The sequence below is a fragment of the Phacochoerus africanus genome, chromosome 7 (genome assembly GCF_016906955.1).
Source record: "Phacochoerus africanus isolate WHEZ1 chromosome 7, ROS_Pafr_v1, whole genome shotgun sequence".
In the NCBI taxonomy this organism is placed as follows: Eukaryota; Metazoa; Chordata; class Mammalia; order Artiodactyla; family Suidae; genus Phacochoerus; species Phacochoerus africanus.
The window spans coordinates 104008816-104022102 of NC_062550.1; the positions used below are offsets into that span (position 1 = coordinate 104008816).

General features: G+C 38.1%; 1 protein-coding gene across 1 annotated transcript in view; it reads left to right on the top strand.

The window, feature by feature from the left end:
- Nucleotides 1–13287, top strand: part of PPFIA2 (PTPRF interacting protein alpha 2) — a 464313-nt gene that overhangs the window by 449600 nt on the left and 1426 nt on the right. Inside the window, exons 27-31 of the mRNA XM_047788357.1 lie at nucleotides 2284–2381; nucleotides 7641–7816; nucleotides 8645–8713; nucleotides 10882–11041; nucleotides 12243–12334. Of these exons, the coding sequence (XP_047644313.1) occupies nucleotides 2284–2381; nucleotides 7641–7816; nucleotides 8645–8713; nucleotides 10882–11041; nucleotides 12243–12301 (562 nt within the window). The 3' untranslated portion in view covers nucleotides 12302–12334. The remainder of the gene's footprint in view (nucleotides 1–2283; nucleotides 2382–7640; nucleotides 7817–8644; nucleotides 8714–10881; nucleotides 11042–12242; nucleotides 12335–13287) is intronic.

The window sequence follows — 13287 nt, forward strand, 5'->3', positions numbered from 1 at the left end:
ATATGTGCTGCATATTAGAGTCCGGATAGAAGTGATTTGAATACTAAAATTTTGGTAACACTTGTGCCTATGTTTCTTCATCACTATAAGAAGCACAACCTTTCACTGCTTTTTCAGTATAGGACAGACGGTTAAGCCAGTGACCAAGTGTTCTTTTAAAAACAAAAATGTTACTCACCTGGCAGAGTTCTTGTTTGTTCTGGGAAATACACAGCCTTCATCTTTATAGAATGCTTAGCTCTGACGTGAAGCAGGTAATACTTTACTGCATACTATACATTCCATTGTCTTCACAGCCCAGTGTTCCCTCTGACCAGACATTGCTCAAACAAAATAGATCCTCTTTGTAGCACAATTTTACCTTACTTACAAAAACTCGACAGAAATTAAGCAAGAGCCAGTGGTCTAGACGCAACCTGGCTCGTCTGTGATGGTGAGGCCACAGAACTATCTGGTGTGCCACTGAATTAGTTTGCTCAGGCTAGCGTAAAAAATCTCACGGATGGCTTAAACCACAGAAATTTATTTTCTCGCAGATTGGCAATCTAGAAAACAGAGGTTACAGGGCCGTGTTTTTGGTTTCTGCTCCTTGGCTTGCAGACGGCTGCCTGCTCACCGTGTCCGCACGTTCTTTCCTGTGTGTGCCCTTCCCAGGTTTCCCTGCGCGTCCAAATTTCCTCTTCTTAGAAGGACACCAGTCCTACTGGATGAAGGCCTACCCTGATGACCTTATTTTAACCTAATGACCTCTTTTAAGACCCAATCTCCAATTAAAGTCACATTCTGGAAGACTGAGGGCGGAGGGCTGCGACGTAAAAATGGTCGGGAACACAATTCATCCAGTAACATCAATTAATGTGAATTTCACTGCATTTTCCTTTGTCTCTGAAATGTCTGGGCTCTGCATTGTTCTTACTAAAATACAGAGCTGGAGTTCCGTGGCAGGCAGTCGGAGGTTAAGGATTCAGTGTTGTCACTGCTGTGGCACAGGTTCTATCTCTGGCCTGGGAACTTCTGTGTGCTGTGGGCATGGAAAAAAAATAAATTGATTAATGAAATAAAATGCAGGGCTTAGAAATGCAGGCAGCACTTAAGAATAGCCTGAGCAGTGTGTATGTCTAAATTTGACTGTAATTCTAAGCGTTAATGATATCTATAAAAATCAATACTCTTTAATTCTTGAGGCTTAGCGATTATATATAAATGACGTGGCATACTAAGCCTAGTATTCCGCATCTTTTATATATTTATATCACTAAGTCGTCTTCTTTCTTCTCTCTGAACATCTCTGGTTGCTTTTCCCCCACACTTTCCATGTCCTTATTTTGACATTTATTTGAACAGCACTGCTTCCTTAACTGATTTCCCTGCCCCCAGAATTATCTCTTTTCCCCCACCTCCTGTTTTGCTACCCGATTACACCTTCTTAAACCAAAACCTCTTATTGCTATTTTTTTCTCCTGTGAAAACCAGCCCATCCATAACTTTCTGTCACGTTGACGTGTTCCACGCGTCCTCTGAAGGCAAAGGTTTCTGAAGGGGACCCCGTTTTCCTTGTGAAATCATCTTCCCCCGTACTTCCCAGCCTGGGTTTTCAACTCTGGACCGCGCAGCGCACCATCACCACACAGCTGACGTTGCCTCAGCAATCCGAAGTTCATGTGCTTCACACCCTTTAATAACCCGTCCTCTGTCTTGTCCCTTACGGGTCAGTCAATTTCCTGCCCTTCCACAGTATCCTCTCAACACGGAGTTTCAGTGTCTGCTGACCTACTGCTCCCTTCACGTCACTTGGAATCACATAGAGTTGGCGGCTCTTCATTTTGGTATTTGGTTCTATGTGTTATTACTTAACGGATTCATGTTTTTATATTATTTTTTCTCTTCAGCTTAAAAGGAGAGTATCTGTTTCTTATAAATTCCTTCTTGTCTCCATAAGAGTGATTCTTTCAATTCTTTTCAAATGAGCAAAATGTTCATTTATTTTCAATAATGTTGAAATCGCCTAATGTGAAACAAAGGTATATGGATGGACCAGCATAATCCAGGATTATTTTTAAGACTGTGGTTTTCTTATTTAAAAAAAAAAAAACAAAAAAACTTTTTACTCTTTAGAAACACTCTGTGCTTAAAATAATTTTATTTCCTTCCCATTCTAAAGTATTTAACTACAAATGTAATTTACTAACCTGTTGCCCACAGCAGTAGTGCATAGTGTTGACTGTGCTTAATCATCTACCGAGTAAACGCAATGTGGTCTCTTCTTTTTTAAATAAAAAACAGAACAAGTTTACAGTATGGAATCATGTGCTTAAAAAGGCTGAATTATGACAGAAAAGAACTAGAAAGAAGACGAGAAGCAAGCCAACATGAAATAAAAGGTAAATTTCTTCATATCAAATGCCTTTTTATTTCTGGGGTTTTAAGGTTTCACTTTTATGAACCTACAATTCTGATGTGTCACAGTTGTCATTAAATAACATAAGTATTCAGCTAGAAGAGTATTGTAATTATTATTTTTTTTTGTCTTTTGTCTTTTTTGTTGTTGTTGTTGTTGCTATTTCTTGGGCTGCTCCCGTGGCATATGGAGGTTCCCAGGCTAGGGGTCCGATCGGAGCTGTAGCCACCAGCCTACGCCAGAGCCACAGCAACGCGGGATCCGAGCCGCGTCTGCAACCTACACCACAGCTCACGGCAACGCGGGATCGTTAACCCACTGAGCAAGGGCAGGGACCGAACCCGCAACCTCATGGTTCCTAGTCAGATTCGTGAACCACTGCGCCATGACGGGAACTCCTGTAATTATTTTTTTGTATAACTTTTCTGATTAAAATTCAGAAAAGGACAGTATCACTTTATGAGATGGATATCCCATTTGGGGAATATTCCTGGTTTTCTGAATTGAGATTTATTCCTCTGAACCTATTAATTATACATTCTGTTGCTTCTAAAGATGTCTCCATGTAGATATTTTTTGGTCAAACTTGAATAGAACATTCTCATTATGATTCAGAGAAATATGGTATATAATTTATTTATAGCAGTTCGTTTTGATTTATTCCATTTGAATTTTATTCTGGTGCCTAGAAATTTTATTTTTATAATGTAGTTATTGAAATTAAATAGGGATCTTTGTGCAGAAGTTACTCAGGGATTTTTTTCCTATATAAGTGAGACTAGTCAATTAATAAATTCAGCTAGGAATGATTTTAGACACACTACTAACTGCTGCAACTATTGTCTGATTCGAATTATAGGAAAAGACATTCCCTCTTTTCTAATAACAGGTTTATTAGGAAGTACTTCACTTAACAATTAACCCTTTAAACGTTGAAGGGTACATGAGTATACAAGGGAAAGAACTGTTTGGAAATAACATGCTAGATCCTCTACTTTTTAGAGACCACTTCTTAGAGACCAAGTACTTTCTAGAGACGAACATTTTCATTCTGCTGTTGCTGAAGGAAATTTTAATGGTTCAGTATAAAATATAAGTATCTACAGGACTTTTTTGGTAAAAAAATCACAAGTCCTTTTATGTCCATTTATACTTTTTAAAGGAAAAAAGTCTCAAATTTTTTGAAAAAAATTCTGGGTACCAGAAAAAATTACTCGTTATAAGTTATATTTCTGTTTACCATTACCTAGGAGTTGATACATGGAAGCATTTTATCAAATTCAATTAGTATTTGTACATTAATTATTCAAAGTACAGCATGGCTCTCTTTTCCTTTTTACTGCCTTTAGGGCTTTCTTTAGATAAGAAGTATAGAGCATATTACATTTTACTCTTCCTTCCCATATTAAAGTTGAACATTGCTTTATTCTTTACATCATATGTTTTAGACTTCCGTAATGTTCCTTTGCGATAAACAATGTCAGAAATTTTACCTTCGGCAGTTCTTGGACAGCCCATTAGTTACAGGGGAATGGGTCTGAATGCCCGTGAAGGGATTGATGACAAATATTTTTCTGTATGTGGCTCATGGGGGAGGACGCAGACGGACAGTGGACTTCTGATGACACTTCATCTGAGTCATTGCTTGGGAACAAGAACGTGTTTTTCCATCATCAAAACTGAGTTGTTAGATTTTGGAGAGTTGTTTACAGAACACTGCTGTCCAGCTGCAGTGAAATTTTCGAATGACTTTGCCAAAGAAAGGGCCCAAAAGGAAGTCTGTGCTTGAGCTGAGATAAGATGTTTCAGCACACAAATGATTTTTATCCATGGGTTACCCTTTATGGGTTTTCCTTTTGAGTTCGTTTTTCCAACTAGATTGTATTATGCTTGGTCTCACTACATGGAATGCTTCCTATATAGACAGATGAAACAGAGAGGAACCACCCATTTGGCACCACATCAGGTATCGTATCATTATGTCACAATTGCTAGTTAGAGCAGAGCTCTGAGAAAAACGGCAGTGATTCACCACGGTGATACACAGACAAATCCAAGTGTTACAGAGCTGTGAGTGAGCATCTCATAAGCAGCCTGTTTCCTATAACTGATCTGATGACATTTACAGGAATAACTCTTAACTGTGACGAGGGGTCTCTGTTATTACCTGAAGTGTTCATTAACCTTGACCTTAATAAACAGCTTTCTGAAGTGAGGAGACCATGTGAGTATCAAGAATCTACAAGCACTTAACTTGCTGCTAGGAAACAGTCAACACGGATCTCCAGCCATTTGCTGTTTAGGTCAAGAGGAACCTTACAAAGCTTTAATGGCAGAGCATACATTTTGCTTGGAAATAGAGAAAGGGATCTTGTTTATAAAGTGATCAAACACTATTGTTCTGAAGACTAAAATTTGGGATTAGTATCTTATTCACCTTCATCCTGTAAATAAATTATATTTGTTATTTCATAAATAACTACAGGTATGGCAATGGAATATGTGATAGAAATAGATTTACGAAATATGGTGACTACAGAATAATGGCATAGACTATACAAATATATACCCAGCTCTAGAAAAGAACTGCACCTCCTATTTACAGATTCATTCAGCTAAGAAAAATTGGCATTTTTGTTGAACTACCATTCCATTAGTTTTTTAAAAATATTACATTTAGTAAAAGTAATTGGAAAACTGTCACTGTCAGCCATACATACCTGCCCCACTTTTGAAGTTCACGTGCGGTATATAACCAGTCCTCAGAACTAATCAGTTGCTATCAATAGCAGCTGCTTATCCTAACCAAGATGTGACACCAACCAACTTACATCATGTTTTCTGAGGTCTAACACCCCAGTGGAACAAGCTCATGAAAACTCAGAGGGAAACATATTTTAGGACTGACCCAGGGAGACCCATTGAATATACATGTAATTTAAAATTTCCGTAGATAGTAAAGATTATTACCAAAGTCGTTATTCTCTGTCTTCATCTTCTCATGGTGCTCTCCCTGTGCACATAACTTATTTCCAAATTTCCCAGTTTAAGAAGAAAACCACTCAGGCAGAATTAGGACTTGTCCTAATAACCTCATTTTAACTCGAGAGCTTCTGTAGAAACCGTAAGTCCAATTAAGGTTACTTTCTGAAGTACCAGGGATTAGGACTTCAACATATGAATTGGAGGGTTGGGGGGAGGGCAATTCAAGTCATAACAACATAAGATTACCATAATGGCTATAAACGAGCAAATAAAAACACCGAACAAATGAAAAATACGAAATTGTTGGTGAAAATGCAGATTTCCCTGCATATGCTACTGGGGGTTTTAAATGGTGAAAATGGAATTTATTTAGCAATATCTACTAACATTAAATGAATTATACAACATGACTTACCAGTTCTATTCCTTGCTATTTACTCAACAGCAGTATATATAGCAAAATACACAAGTAAGAATGTTCAAAGCAGCACTATTCTTAGTAACTCACAATGGAACTGACCCAAATTTCCAGCAGCAGAAGAATAGATAAATTGTGGCATCATCAGACAATGGAATACTAAATAGCACTGAAAATAAACAAGCTACTGCCATTTGCCATAGCATGGATAAGCCCTATAAAGAGTGAAAGATATAAACACCAAAGTATATATTGTATGAATTCATTTATAAAAAGCTTAAAAATCAAGCAGAACTGGAGTTTCCATCGTGCTACAGTGGAAAGGAATCCAACTAGGAACCATGAGGTTGCGGGTTCAATCCCTGGCCTCGCTCAGTGGGTTAAGGATCCGGCGTTGGCGTGAGCTGTGGTGTACACTGCAGACGCGGCTCGGATCTGGCACTGCTGTAGCTGTGGGCAGGCTGGCAGCTGCAGCTCCAACTCGATGCTAGCCTGGAACCTCCATATGCCATGGGTGCGGACCTAAAAAGCAAAAAAAAAAAAAAAGCAGAACTAATCTGTGGTGGGACTGTTCAGAATATTGGTTACTAGTGGGGTTAGGAGAGTGACTGAAAAAGGATGTGAGGGGACTTGGTGGTGCTGAGATATCACTCTATTGCTTTACACACAAGAAAACCTACAGTGGTTACAAATTAATGCAGTAGGGAAAATTAGGAATGCTTTTGAAAATTATATACATACTCTGCTCCCCCCCAAACGCACACACCCAATGAAATACTCAAGATTTTTGCATATAATTTAACTGGGGGAAATAAACAATTAAGTTGAAGACTATTTCCCACAGCATTTTTTATACTTTTTCTGGAAAAGGTATAAATGTCATTCTGAGAGAAAAATAACAAGAAAGCTTACTTTTCCTGTACTAGTGAATTATGAGTTTCACTTTCCTTTCTATAGAATTAGAAAAAAGTTTTTTTTTTTCCCCTCACTTCCTAAGTTCCTTAAAATTCTTTCTTTTCAATGGAACATTTTAGTCCTTCTGGCTATTTTGCTGGTGTTTATGTAGTAATCTGTTGACTCATAATGGGAAGAAATGGGGAAAAAAGATAAAATATATTTTTGATTTGTTTTGGTCTAAAAAAATGTGTTTACAGTATTTTTCTCTAAAGGTTTTAGTTTCAGAAAATAAAATTCCAAGTGCTTTTGTACCTCCATAAAATGCTGCTTTTCAGCCTAATAGGGTAAAGCACCTTATAACTTGAGCATTGTTGAGTTTTGAATTAGTATGTGATTGAGAAATAATGGCTTGAAAAGATATCAGGGTAAGTATCAAACTGTAGCGTGTCATCTGTCTTAATGTTCTGTTCTCTGACTTATTGCTTCGGATGAAAAAAGTTTCTTCGAGTCTGTAAGCAATATTTAGGTAGTAGTTTTAAAACCATGTTCCTTGCTCATCTTGCTCTCTTAACTGAAGAACTGTGTATGGACACAAGAGGAAATGTCCCCACCTGGTGGTAACAACACTGAACTTCAGGCAGACTCCTAGAGTTCTAGAATGAAAACAAGAAACGCTTTGACTCATCATGTTCCAGGTGATGGAAATGTTCTCTTTTCAGGGATAATAAACAATCTTAAAATGACAACATTTTCCTGGGTTAAAAGTAGAAAAGGTTAGTTATTAGAACAGTAATCACACGTGACACAAGGGGCCAGGTGCCTTAGGAAGTGGATAAGGAAGTCAGCATCTATCTGGTCAGACACCTCTGGCTGCTTCCAGCCAGTAGTAGTGTTTATTATGCCCAATAACCACAGCCTAGAATGACGTGACTCTTTTCCTAGATGTGCTGGTGTGGAGCAACGATCGAGTTATCCGCTGGACACAAGCAATTGGACTTCGAGAGTACGCAAACAACATCCTCGAAAGTGGTGTGCATGGCTCTCTCATAGCCCTGGATGAAAACTTTGACTACAGCAGCCTCGCTTTATTGCTACAGATTCCAACGCAGAATACCCAGGCAAGCCTCTTTGTGTCGTAGTTGTGTCATGTCCTAGTTTATGTAAGGACAAAGTAAACTTTTAGGAAAAAAAAAAAAAGTTGGCTGTGTATTCATGATACCTAATGGGAGTTAGCTCAACCTTTGAAATATGTCACTGGGGCTTTAATTTTAAGCTACTGGATTTATAGCCAAAGCAACATCATAAAGTTAAGCAGGAAGAGATTTAGAAGTTAGGTGGTCCAACCTTCCACCTGAATGCCAGACACTGTCCCTGCCAGATGGCTTTTAGTCTCTGCCTCTCTCAGGGGCAGTCATTTCTATTTACATGTTTGAATTATACAGACACAGTTTGGGGAATGCCATGGATTCCCCAGGCTGGATAATTATCTGAATCACTGAAGTTCCCTAAAATTTTGAAATAAAACCTGCAACCTACATCCCAGGACTAAGAAGGTAGATATTCAGTTAATAAGAAATAGGGCACAGGAATCCTAATTCTCTAATGTTTCCCCAAATGATAATCATTGGCCAAGTTTGAGAACTGCTTGCAGAGACTTGATATAAACGCGAGTCCAGCTTTACTTTTATACATTGTAAAGTTTATATAAACCATTTAATTAAAATGAAGTTCTTGGCCTCAGATATTTATGTAAGGCTATCTCTCTAGGGTACACAGACAGAGAAAACTGCCCTGCTTTGTATCTATAGCTAAAATTTACAATGGCTTAGAGATGCGGGAAACTAAACATATAAGACCCCTCTAAACGAAACAAGGTATGGGAATGTTTTCTCAGGGAAATATACTCTCTGTGATTTTTTCAATGAGATGTAATTTGATGTCAACAGGCAAGGCAGATTCTTGAAAGGGAATACAATAACCTCCTGGCTCTGGGGACTGAACGGAGACTGGATGAAGTAAGTCCTTATCTGTCATTCCACAGGGATCCCAGTCCTGGTAAAACGGCTTGCAAGGAATAGTGCACAAACATTAATCAGATGCTTGCTCTATGGATAAGATCTAGAATGTTCCCCAGCATTGTTCTCAACTATTTATTACTTGTTTGATTTGGGAAAGTTTATGAATTCATAAATATTACCATATCCGCGGTTATAAACACTAAGACGTAATTTAAAATCAGACTTTTTCATGAGCTGTGACAGCAAAATGTTAAGCAACATTTTTTTTTAATTATAGGCCATGATAACAGTAGTCCTGACAAATGTAGCTCTTTAATAAGGAATGTGCTTATTTCTTACATATCAGTATATCTTCACAGGAAATTGTAATATATTAAAATGAAGAGAAAACTTGCTTTCAGTGAATGTGAAGGTTTTCATTATTTTAGATATCGATATGAGTTTTCCTTAAAAACATATTAATAACATTTTAGCAGCCACAGGATTTGAAAGCTATAGTGAGCGTTAAGAATATCTAAACATAATAGATGCATGTTTAAATGATTCAGAACATAGTAAACATGTAAGTAGCCTCCTGAGATGAAGCAATACAAGGGACAGTGATACACAGCGTGGATTTGCATAGTCCTTCTGAGATATTCGAGGGTCTTCTGGAAGAAATGGGACGAAAACCTGAATACGAAATGAAAATACAGAGATGCATAGTTTTGTGTTGCAAAATGCAGGTGTTTCCTGGCTATAAAGAAAAACTGATTAACATAGTTTTGTGAGTGACTCCGGCAAATGGTAAAATGATTCGGTCCTAAAAATCCTAAAATAATTCCACATTCAAATGGGGAGGACAGGTGATCTTGGTTTTCTGAAAGCCAAGCTGTCCTTTGTGGAGAGGGTGGTAGACAGATAAGCTGTACAGTCTGGACCTCAGGTAACTGCCTATAAATTCAAACTCCTCTCCAATCAGGATAATGATTAACATTTTCAAATATATTGATAATAAGGATTCTAAAAGAACACTGGATAAGTGCAATAACATAAATGATGTTATTTTTCCCAGACTGACCTTGCATGTTACCTAATTAAATACCGTATTTGTAACAATGATAATTCAGGCTGAGTATCTATCTATATACTATATGCCAGAATGAAGTCACCTGAGCTAGTAGGGTCCACCACACACACACACACACACACACACACACACACACACACACACGCATGCACGCTGTAACTTCAGAGAGCACACAGTCCTTCCCTAGATGAGAAACTTAGTGATATAAGGAGATAAGACCTAGGTAACATTATTATCTTCCTTAGATTAGATAAAAAGAACAATGTCAGTGAAATGCTACATTACACAGTGTTGCTCACCCATTCAGAGGAAATAACTGTCTGTGTGCAGGTATTTTATGCACAGAGAGAAAAGAGCTTGTGTCATGAAGACAGAATCAGCAACCAGAACTACACTGTAAACCAGCAACAAGTTACATGATGCTTTTAGGGGCATCTCATGAGCACATGTATTTACTAAAAGGAAGATGTCCAGGCTACAGTGGCTTCTTCAACAAATTACATGTTAATTCTGTATCAGCTGAAATCTAACAAATGACAGATTTAGTTTCTCACATAGAAAATAAATTATAATATCTCAAATGAGCCAGGCTGTATCAAATATAGATTTCCCATAAGATGTATCTTTTGTATATCTACATAAAGGTGAAAATCATGAAACAGTTATTCAAGTATGTGGATCAAACAGAATTTACCCAACACTAAGTCAACGAAGTGTCTCATCTCACTCATACCATAAAACCTTTCGGCATAAAGTGCAACACAGTATATCCAGTGTTCTTTTTGGAAAAACTTGGTGGTTTTATTTTAGATTTTCAAAGATTTTACTTTGATTTTAGACTTTCAAAGATTTTACTTTTTATATATGTCTTAGATTCGAAATCATATGAATTTTTAATAGAAGTATTTCCATTTCACATCTCCTGCATTCTCCTTTTGGAATCAACAGAACTCTCAACATAAAGCATACTATTCCATATGTATACTTTACAGACAGTATAAATAATCAGAGTTACGTATTTCTAAGCACACAGTTTTAAGCACCTGGCCTAGTTTACCTGCTTTCATTACATCAAATTATAACTCTGTACTGGCAGAGTGATGACAAGAATTTCAGGCGTGGGTCCACCTGGAGAAGGCAGTTTCCTCCGCGAGAAGTACACGGAATCAGCATGATGCCTGGGTCCTCAGAAACATTACCGGCTGGATTTAGGTTAACCACAACATCTGGGCAGTCGAGGAAAATGACAACGGATGGTACAGTAGTTTTGCATTTCTGCTTCTAAAGTCGAAAGCTTGTTTAGCCAATGCTATCATTCTCTGATCTTGCACAGCTTTCTGGAAGCGGTTCTTTCCTTGAGTTGGTTTGCTCTGCTTGAAGTTTACTTTGCTTTCATCAGACCATGCTCTTTTGTAAAACGCTAATGCATGAACTCATGGCACTTTACTCACGTTTTTAAAATAGTTGACAATATCCTAAAAAGGCCAATTTGGGCTAATGTCCACATCTAGGAAGAAAACCAAACATCTGCATGATTTGTGTTTCTTTACTCTTCGATTTGTCAAGTACACGAATTTTTTAGAGGTTGGATTTGGACCAAAGGTCCTTAGTAAATGGAAAATAACTCCACTGTCACCTACATGTTTGACTCTTACAAGTTTTAGATTTCATCGTAGAAACTCAGACTCATCAGATAAATGTTCACCTCTGACCAAGGCAGAAGGCCTTAAATAAACAAGCACAACTGTGAGAAGAGAGCTAAACAAACACAAAAAACAACAGTCATTTCCCCATTAGTATTTCCTTCTGTGGACATTAGACTTGTGTTGTACACTTCACAAAGGAAAACAGACACTGTGGAGGAGAGACAACTTTGGAATGGTGGTCACAAAGTTATGTCTGTCTGGTAGGCCTTCGACAAAAAGTCCCTCTGTCTCTATTGAGACAGTCATCTAGAATCTTCATTTCTTTTCAAGATGGCAGCTGTCAGGACCCTTAAAATTAGTTCCAACATCAAGCATGATCTTTGATGTACCTACATTTCCTCTAACTTGTGACTCTTATGGAACACACTCGCAACATTCATGAGGAATTTAACATGATTCAAAGGAGTGTAGAAACGTTTCCATGTTGGAGGGGGAAAAAAAAAATCCATCACACTGATGTTTCTAAGAGCAATCTTTGCCTCAAAAACAGGAGCACCCAGGGGAGCTGTTCTTGTTGCAGACTCATCTAAGGAGGAATACACGACTTGAAAGCTCCGTTGAATCACACCGGAGTAAACTTTCATTAGTTACTTGACCTAGAGAAAAGGAATGTGAGTGGCTTCGATCGGAGAGAAAGAAGGTCTATTCGTAGGCTCAGACCCCTTTATGCAGGGGAAAGAAATCTTTCTCATCTGAGATTTTGCATATTCAATCATCACAATCCCTCTAAAGCCCTTTTCTCCATTTGCAGTTGCTTCATCAAGACTGCAGAGGTTAGACAGCTCCTCTGTTCGCACATACTCATGTTGACAAGCCACTCAAAGGAGGCAGCACTGACTTGCTGTGAGTAGTCTTCCTTGGCTGACAAAAATCAAACCGCCAAAAAAAGAGAAAAAAAAAAAGGAACCTCCATAGGCTAGTCCAACTACATGATACGCTCTGGTACGGCCTGGCAGTACAGCAGTGAGAGAACCCCTGTGACGTTCTAGAGGGTGGAAAGGAATCTTTCCTTGTAACTCGCAACCCAGGATTTCCTATCACCGTCTGTCTGCTATGGTTTAAGGCCCATATGTGGACGGCCTGTCACTAACAACATGTCAATGGGTGGTTACACACTGGCTTCCACTTTGCAGTAGCATTTTATATTCCTGCACATAGCATTTTATTGATGAGAGTTTGGCGCTTACAGAATAATATACTTTTAAGTGAGTATTTTATATAGAGGAAGCTGAACTAGGCAAATAATATTCGAGGAGGTACACAGAAGCAAATGGTGACAGAGACAGGAAAATGATTTGGATGTGACTTGCCATTAAAAAGAAAAGTATAACTGAAACAAATCTGAACTTTGGGTATGTTGTTTTTCATCAATGTGATTTATAGTTGTTGGAAACAAATAGGAATTTTAAGTATCTGAGGCTTACAGCATAGGAACAGAGTGAAATTACTTCTAAGACTGGCAGACAACACTAACAGAAGACCTCGCTATATGATCATAAGATAGAAGGCATTTTTATGTAGAGAAGTCCTAGTTGATGGAATCTATTTCCAGATGCATATGAAAATGGAGTTTTACTGAAAAATAGTCTCAGTAAAACTGCTTTCCTCTATTATAAATGTCAAGAACTCATAAATTTTTTAACCTAGAACTCTCCCATTGGTAAATATTCTACCATTTATGATGAATTCGTATTTTGGAAAAACGTTTTTTAGGGCAGTATTTGGAATCAAATCTGTGTGCAGGGACGGGGAGAGGCACAGCTCATCTTGTGCTGTTTATTCATTGCCTTGAACTA